A 9,420-nucleotide genomic window follows, 5' to 3' on the forward strand; every position below is an offset into this window, starting at 1 on the left:
TGGCACAGAAGACCCCCTTAGCTGATGCAGCATGCATCCGCCTATACTGTCAGACTCCTGGATCTCAAGGAACAGAGGTGACCTAACTTACCAGTAGTTGTTTCACATGACTTGATAAATACTAGCTCATGTGTGTTTGAGACAAACGGCCTTAGTACTTGCACCATATGACTGAAGAAGTCATAGACTAATGGGTTCACTGCAGTAAAATGATCAAGACAATGTACAAAGCAAGTCTTTATTGCCTGACCTTTCTCTCGCCATTTCTGAATTTAGCAATAATAATAATGATTGGCCACTTATCAAATGCGTAAGTCCCAGGCGCAGAAACATACATTTCCCATGAGTATGTTGTTATCTGTAGCAACAACTGCAAGTGGCCCATGTAGGTTGGTCAGTTTCATGGCCTCGATACCAGCGCAACGATATAGGTTCCATACACTGACAAGCGTATAGCCTTACCGTATCCTGGCAAGCCTGGCAATACATACCAACAAGTGGTCCGAGCAGGACCAGCAGTTCCAAACCTCTGATCAATCAATGTCACATGTCCTTTAACTCCAACACTTTCGAATTTTCAAGAGTCGGTAGGGTGGTTAGGGGTGGGCGTGGTGAACCCTTGGCTCCACCACTGCTTTACTTCAACTTCAGTGTCGTCTTAAGTCATTTACAAGGGAGGAAAAAACACCTACACCCCTCATCCGCTTGAATCTGCCAACGACGTACTCTCTGCAATAAGTAGTCCGTGCCTGTGCGAGACTTCTTGACGACTGACAATATACACGTTGTAACACACAAATGTTTCGTGGACACTCTGACAATATGTAGCATGTGCATGTCAGGATGCTCCAACAAGTGACACTCACTGCGATAGGCGTTTGTCCAGGTAGAAATTGTAGTTGAGGTATATGAGCGCAGCGTTGATGACGTATGTGGCAATACAGACGATGCAGATATCACGCAGTACAAAGAACAGGATGAAGGCCAGGTACACACAGCCGAGACCCGCGATCACCGATGTGTAATACAGAACACACGACCACAGCACTTGGTTGGGCAGGAATGCTGTAACATAGAACATACTATTGCATTTTTTGTTTGTTTTTGTTGTTTTTTGTTTGTCTGGGTTTTTTGGGGGGAGGGGGTGATTGTTTTTGTTTTGTTTGGGGGGGGGGGGGGTGTTTTTGGGGTGGGAGGGGGGGTTATTCATGGCACTGGCTTTTTCGATACAGTACATATTTACCATAACTTTGTACAATTCAAAAAGGGGGCACATACAAAATAACTGACAACGCTAATAGAGAAAGATAAAAGTGTGCATCATTGAAATGCAATATACAGAAATGAAATACAAAGGGTGTTTGGGTTTGTTACTGAGGTTTCTGATTTTTTAAGTCTTTGGGGTTGTTCCTGAGGTCTTTGATTTTGTCCGGCTAGATGTAGTAGTCACGAATATGCTCTCATTGAGCTGATTTAGACTCTGGTTTAGACACTGAATAAAATAAGCATCAGCCGTGACCAGTTCTGTTACATATCCCATGATTAAGATCAACTTATCAAAAGACTCCACTCAGAGGCATGGCTGGCAGTTTCTACAGAACTAGCCTTTCACGAGTGATGGATCAGATGGAGAGAGGCTTACGACAGGGTCAGAACCTCGGACAATCAAGTTTGATATACAACCTGCCTGGTACGAGCCATGTCATGTAAGACAACTAGCCTCACCTAGGACAATCTATGATGGGGAAAACAACACACCTTGGACAATCCAGGACTCACCAAGGGCAAAATGTGACAGGTAAAATCATTCATCTACAGCTAACTGTAACCGGTAACGCAGCTCAGGTGGTACAGTCGGTAATAGGTATGATATGAATCACTTATGACAATCTGTGACAGATAGCCCTCCTCTCTCAAAACGACTCGTGAAGATCCGGGGTAAATTATGTCTTCAGCAACCCATGCTTACCATAAAAGGCGACTATGCTTGTCGTAAGGTCGGGTGGTCAGACTCGTTGACTTCCCAATAGCGCGGATCGATGCTCATGTTGTTTATCTGGTCTGGTCCAGACTCTGTTATTTACAGACCACCGCCATACAGCAGGAATATTGCTGAGTACGACGTAAAACTTTACTCACTTCCTTCACTCTCAAAACATCTGGAACGTGCCCTACTCACCTAAGACAATCTGTGACAGGTAGAACAGGATTCCGAGGGTGCAGTTGCGCTGATTCAGGAAGTGATCTTTGCCCACCAGTATACTAACAATTCCGAATCCTTTCCCGTACCTGCCAATTCCATACAACACAGATATATGCGTCTTTAGTTTATACTCCAGACGACACTCGTCTGACAACAAACTAATCAAACATATATATTTATCCCCACACATTACAGTGTATTTTCATCCCCAAAATCGATTTTCTGCAAACAGAAATACAATACCTAACCTGACTAATATCTGAAAATATTCTTTAGACACGCGTGGGTGTTTCTATACAACATACACATATACAAACATAATCAACGTACGGTATGCATATTCGACAGTTCAAAACGAAATGGTTTCTTTGTAAGTGGTTGCGTTGCTGCCGCCATTGAAGAGTGGAAGCAACACATCTAACTCATACTTAGATATATGCGTAGGTAGAAGCGTTAACCCTGATATTCGAATGTGGGAGCAGTACACAATCACTGCATACAACCATCGTATGCGTCACTTAGTGTACACATAACTATAGACGACACCGCGTCCAGTATGTTGACATTACATGGGAAAGATTAAGGTCTGGAGAGAATGACCTTGTGTGCATATCCCGTGATTCCGCCATTAGTGGGGCGGTGGAGTGGTGAAGACCCTGGTTCGACTCCCCACATGAATACAATGTGTGAGGCCCTTTTCTAGTGCCCCCCGTTGTGATATTGCTGGAATGTTGCTAAAAGCGGCATAAAACTAAACTCACTCGGTCTCTAGTGTGAAGCATTGCACGTCTATGGATGTGGAGGGAGTAAAGATACAGATCACAGGTTTGTTCAGGTCAGCCCGATGGCATGTGGTGCAAATACAAGCTACTGCAGTCATCTTTTTAGTACTGTAGATAACGTTCAGTCTGAAAATCATATATAATATAGTCGACCCGTGAACATCCGGGATAGAATATGTCTTCAGCAAACCATGTTTGCCACAAAGGGGTGACTAACAGGAACGGGTGGTCTCACTGACTTGGTTGACACATGGCATCGGTGCTCATGCTGTTGATCACTAGATTGTCTGGTCCGTCGCCATATAGCTGAAATATTGTTGCGTTCGACGTAAGACTAAACTCAATCACTAACACTCAATGGCCCTTAATATCAAGGAAAGTACTGACTCATCAGTAACACAGGGACACTTTATAATGACTGCTGGGAGTCATGGTTTCACTGTGGGAGCAATATGTGCCTGTAGTATGTTACAGGAGTAACGTTTGGTCGTTAAGCTAGCTTGCACATGAACCCTATTTGACAGCAATGAACAAAACAGATTATGATGCTTGTTGGGCTGTATTCTGAGTGACACTACTGTCGCCGCAGTTGACGACGTGTTTGCGAACACCTCCGACAAGACGTCTGTTTGTGACCCTTACCAGTTTCCCTGCTGTCTTGTTACGAGATAATTCAGAGATCGGGACTTGCTGTTGCTATACTAACGTTGTACACTTTTGTCTGAAATATGATATATGCCATATCCGTAGATCGATGCTCATCCGGATCTGGATCACTGGATTGTGTGCTCCACGCCCAGAAATGGGGCTCTGTCATGTGTGAATACCCCGGCTACTGTCAGATTACTCTGCCCAACGACGTTTCTCTGTGTTTCAGAAAGTAATCGTGACATTAACCTGTTAAACTGTTCATCAAGCTGTTAAACTAAAAGCGTTTCTAAATCCTAGACCATCATTAGGATCACTGTTATCGACCTGTTCAAGAAATTTAACGTGCAAAATATGCTCGTCCACCGATCCCGTAAATATTCTTGTCTCTCATGTGTTGTGTATTGCTGTGTTTAGATCATTCCAGGACTGACGGTATAGATTCTGTGGCATACCATTTAGGTCCCGATGTAGTGTATGGATAGATATCAGTAAAACATATGTGTTCTTTCCATAGGAGTGTCTGTTGTTTCCACTGCAGTATCTATTAAACAAATATATCGTCATATGAGAATGGTCTAATAATAACTAAGACAGTGTGTTTAAATGCATAACTGTGGCAACCTTTTCATCATCTTTTCCACATTACGGTTTATTGCGCGTCTGTTGAAACTTTCATTACGGTATGTGCTGCACTGCAACTTAATCTCCTGGACTTTTCGAAGCTCCCCTGGTGTTAAGATGGTCGTAAGTGCCATACATTAGCATACAACTATCTTAGCTCTATGAGAGCTTCGAAAATCTACGCCCAGGTCCAGCAGTGAGAATGCAGTGTTGCAGTAATGATACGTGGCGTACGTTACTCATGGTGATGACAAGGGAGTGTTGCAGTAATGATACGTGGCGTAAGTTACTCACGGTGGTGACAAGGGAGTGTTGCAGTAATGATACGTGGCGTAAGTTACTCACGGTGGTGACAAGGGAGTGTTGCAGTAATGATACGTGGCGTAAGTTACTCACGGTGATGACAAGGGGGTGTTGCAGTAATGATACGTGGCGTAAATTACTCACGGTGGTGACAAGGGAGTGTTGCAGTAATGATACGTGGCGTAAGTTACTCACGGTGAACAGAGGGCTCTGGAGCAGCTGAATCTGTCACTGAAATCGCAGGCTGCCCTGTACTGCGGGTCTCTCTCCCTCCTCACCTCCACTCTCAGCGCGTACAGGGACACGCCCACCCCCAGCACACTGAGTAGCACCCGGTCGGCCAGATTGGACATCAGCAGCCACGACACACACATCATGCACCCGAATGTTGTAGCTGACGCACCAGGGAACCTAGACCTAGAGACAACATATAGCATTTTCGCTTGGATGTTCTGTAGGATATTGTGTCAGTATGTTAGGAAACATTACTGTTCTTGCCTGAATTTTGCGAAACAGGTCCTTGACTTTTGTCTTTCACATTGCCTGCATACATGAACTAACTACAACAGAAGATCCTACACAACACCAGTAGTTTGACAAGAGTGCCTGACTCAGTTTAATTTCATTCTGAAGAAAAAAGAAAGAAACAACGGATATTTGTGTTTCTAGATGCCTGTTAAGTATATTGTTGATCGAATCTTGGCTTTAATGTAATGATCACAGACACTAACGCAGGTGCAGTGTGGGGAACTGGCTACTAGAGCTGTTCACGGGGTCAGTGTTCAGCTGACCACGGTCCTGGAGCCACTGCCGGGAAATTAATATGGCAAGGTGGTATAGAGAATGGCAAGCTTTGTATATGGTCACTGATCGATACACCATACACAGGTAATATGGCTGAGACGTGGACACTATGTAGTTATGTAACGTGCATAGTCTTACCTTGAACACGTACCGTGGTCGGTTGTCACTGTGTGGTCCAGAGGATGTGAACTCTCTCAGTTGGGTGGCGGGGGCGCTGGGCGGTGGGTTTAGTCGTTCATCTTTCAGAGGCGCGTCAGCACCGGAACTCCATGTCAGTCTTCTAGCAGACGACAGAAACTCAGCCAATCACATCACGCCACTTTTGCAGAGAGTGGGAAGCCCGAGAGATGAAGACCACGAGCAGACATTAATTGCACGTTGTGGGGCTTCCTAAACAGATCACAATCAATACAGCGTGGACCAGTGACGGAGGTGACATGCAATGTGGGTGAAAATGTGAATGATTGCCTGGACTGTCAAATGAATTTGCTCGTGTATTATGCATACTAAGGTTGTCCAGTCGGGGTGACACGTTGAGATTAAGTCGGTGTTGTTATTATCATAACCAATAAAGAGCCTGCGCTGACCTGGACTGCGTCAGATAATAGTGTTTTCGTTGCCTCATACAATACCTAGTAGTTATTTCGACCATTATCTCATGGTCGTGTCATTCGTCACCTATATTAAATTGTCTTACTGTTTGTGTTAATTGTTTAACGATGCTGGTTGAACACGGTAAGCGAGCCTGGCTAGACGTCTGTTATGACGTCGCCTCGCACTGTAGATTTTGGTACTGATCACGCATGTCTGTCCCGTCCGACTGGGAAACATAGGAAGGGCCGGGTGGGCGATTTAGTACAGTCGACGTTTGTCATTCCGAAAACAGCAGCAACAACAACTCCGAACTACATTAATTACCTATACTTCTAATGACTCTAGCCACTGTATACGCTTTTTCAGTTGGTCAACTTCGTCATTTACAAACGTCTTCGGAATACCATTTTAAGCTGCTGGTGAAGCTCATCTCGGTCTCAAACAGTGAAGACCATATTGTCTGGTACGAGAGGTACAGTTGCAGCCATTTTTTTAAACATTGTGCAAGGAATGGAGAAATCTTCTCTGTTCATCACATACCAGTCTGAAAACTTACATCTGTACATACACACTTGAGGTAGTTATTCGGGTAGGTGAGAAACTATCTCGTGTGTTGAACAGCAAAAATGTGAGAGAGTGTGACTGATAGAACTGCCTCTGTAAACATCGCTGACTGATTTCTGGTAATAAATATGAGATCTAGTTACATGCAGCAGCTGACGGAAACACAGGGTTACCAATCTACAACTGATTTCCGCTTGGAATGCTTTACTGAAACTACAATGTGATTATCAGTAATCGGCTCTTTCTCGAGCACTTCACTAGTAGTCTTCGGCCAGTTTCCCATATATTAACCAGATTGTGTGAACCGTGAAGATCCGGGTTAGAGTTGGTCTTGTCGTTATATGCGAATGACGGGATCGTAGCCGGTGTAGATCGTAGTCGGTGTAGATCGTAGTCGGTGTAGAACGATGCCGGTGTACTTTGATGCCGGTGTACATTGATGCCGGTGTAGATCGTAGCCGGTGTAGATCGTACCCAGTGTAGATCGATGCCGGTGTACATTGATGTGGTGTAGATCGATGCCGGTGATGTCAGATTCAGATTCTTATATTCTCCATAGGACCATTAAAGGTGGTAGAAGACTAAACAAAGTTTAATAAAGCAATCTGATCAGCAATATGGCAGTAGTATAACTGATTCAACAAACATGATAGAGAAAGGCTATTACACTTTTGTTGCTGTAATATTTATACATTTTGCAAATTGTTTTACCAAAAGAAAAGAGTAATTAGAAAGATTGGAGGGGGGTGGAATCGTTGGTACATTTAATTGGTATGAGATTTTGTCAATCAGTGGATAATCGGGGCCAGATTTGATTATTTACTGACTGCTGACTGCTATTGGAATATTGCTGAGTGCGTCGTTAAACAAAAACAAACAAATGAACCTGTTTGATGTGGCAGAGAGATGAGCTAATGGCACATACCAACATGGATTTGTACACGGAATCTTGGTAAATCACCTGAGATCTTCACGACCTAGCAGACAGACATAAGTAGGTCCTCTCGACTAGTCTCTACTTGAACCAACAATTCGATTCATTACAATTATCTGATAGGGAACTGAAGAAGTATCCCGGAGTGTACACCACCATACACTACATTTGTATCGATACAAGCACTGAGTGTGCTGGTCCTCCAGCCTTTTTGACAGGTGTGACCTATTTAAAATGATGAGTGTGATTAATGAGGTTATAATCCCTGACACTTCATCAATAGACAATCCCCTCATGTGATCCATACTCTGGTTGTTAGGTGTCGTCATGGAAAACCTCAGTGTTATGAGTATGCTCTTGATCCTCTATATCCATTTACCAGTCGCCATGTACACAATACCACTTCCTTAATTCACTTCATATTAAAGGGCGAGTATATAGATGAGTTAGACAGGACGACATAACTACGATTAGGTAATATATTAACCCGAGCATCAGCTATGAGAGAAGACTATAAATAGCAAAAGAAAAAATTGCTATCTTTCAAGCTTCAGCCTGAATGCAAACTTCACCTTACACGACTATTTTTCATGATGTCTATGAATAGAGCACTAGAACTGCCCAAAATACTGGAAGAACGTACAAATCTTTAAGGAGCAATTAGAAGTGGAAAGTGTAAGAAAAACAGGATTAACGGATGGTTTTTCGGAGTGTATTGCTTATCATTGGTTGATGGAGCAAGCATACACTCCGAAACATCGTGTGAAGAAGTTGACTTATATCATTCTTGGGAAGGACGATCTCATGTCCACCGTTGTCAAAGATCCCCGTATCACGGATCTTTTTACTGTAGGAGGTCATCAATGGAACCTATCATCATCGCCTGAAACCAAATCTATTACTAATGTAATAAACATTCCACTCAAAGGAAAAAAATGTCGTTATCTCGATTTATTCAATAATCCATGCATAGATAAACAACCAGTCATGATGTTAGCTCGAGAAGTGTACCCCGACATTGCTGGTTATTTAATGCAAATATTCCCAACGCTCCTACTAAAACAAAAAGATATTTTCTTTGGGATCTTAACGCTGCGAGGCCAACGTATACGGCCCCTCCTTGAAAGAATCGTTCCATTCGGACTCAACACGCCCAAGTGAACGAATGTGTGAAGAAAACCTCCCAACAACGCCATCTTGTGCTGAGTGTACCCCGTTGTTTCAGGATCATACTGATTTGCAAAAACACAGACGAAACCGGTGTCCAAAAAATCCAACGTTGATAACCCAAAAGAGACTTCTGAGAAGCGGGAGGTAGGAATTATCCCGGCGAAGGAACACCGATCTCTGGAACAATACCGTTATTGCGGTCTGGGTTTTCAAAATAAGAACGATTTGCAGAGATATTTGAGAAAAAGTGAGTGTATGGAGGACGATGGTGAGACTGCAGAGGAATTCAACTCCAAGAACAAACACATCAGACAAGGAAGTCGAACGAGAAGAGGTAGGGATCAGGCGTATATACATGTCTTGAAAGAAGCCAAACCGAAATACAAAAATAACAGTGTGTCCGAAGATGTCATCCAGAATACGTTGTACCAGATACTGTGTTGACGTTTCAAGCAAACGTATGCCAACTTGACAGCTATTAGCACCCAATGGAGAGAAAACGGCCCTAAAACGCGAAAACTCTTGAACGCTTTAGAGGATTACATGGGCAACCAATAAAAAGCTTCAAAAGCTCAGATTTGGGGTTTAGGATTTCGTGATTGATGTTGTGCTCCCGAATGATGAAGACGATGTTGATGAAGATGAAGGCATTGGCAAATAACCACCTGTATAACGTGTTATAACCTGTTATAAACCCTCATCCGTTCCTATCTTGTTGGACATGTTGAGCCCTTAAACCCCGACAGGTCTGAAGTGCACATAAATCATAAATATGCATGAGTGGGCGGAGCTTA

General features: G+C 43.4%; 1 protein-coding gene across 2 annotated transcripts; it reads right to left on the reverse strand.

Annotated features, from left to right (window-relative positions):
* Positions 1-224: 224 nt before the first annotated feature.
* LOC137282123 (vitamin K epoxide reductase complex subunit 1-like) lies at positions 225-5,789 on the reverse strand. 2 transcript variants are annotated; one of them, XM_067813852.1, is made up of 4 exons: positions 5,503-5,789; positions 4,756-4,977; positions 2,180-2,289; positions 225-1,065 (listed from the first exon to the last, which is right to left on the reverse strand). In XM_067813852.1, exons 2-4 carry the CDS (start codon positions 4,935-4,937, stop codon positions 863-865), a joined length of 495 nt encoding a protein of 164 aa, XP_067669953.1. In that variant the 5' UTR covers positions 4,938-4,977; positions 5,503-5,789; the 3' UTR covers positions 225-862. The 2 variants fall into 2 exon arrangements, with proteins under 2 accessions (XP_067669953.1, XP_067669961.1); XM_067813860.1 differs by having other exon boundaries at positions 5,516-5,649.
* Positions 5,790-9,420: the final 3,631 nt, after the last annotated feature.

The sequence above is a fragment of the Haliotis asinina genome, chromosome 1, assembly GCF_037392515.1.
Source record: "Haliotis asinina isolate JCU_RB_2024 chromosome 1, JCU_Hal_asi_v2, whole genome shotgun sequence".
Taxonomy (NCBI): domain Eukaryota; kingdom Metazoa; phylum Mollusca; class Gastropoda; order Lepetellida; family Haliotidae; genus Haliotis; species Haliotis asinina.

Coding starts and splice junctions, on each gene's coding strand:
- LOC137282123 (XM_067813852.1), bottom strand. CDS start 4,937: ATGATGTGTGTGTCGTGGCTGCTGATGTCCAATCTGGCCGACCGGGTG. Junction 2,290..4,755: donor TCCAGAGCCCTCTGTTCACC/GTGAGTAACTTA, acceptor TGGAATTGGCAG/GTACGGGAAAGGATTCGGAA. Junction 1,066..2,179: donor CCTGTCACAGATTGTCTTAG/GTGAGTAGGGCA, acceptor TCTATGTTACAG/CATTCCTGCCCAACCAAGTG.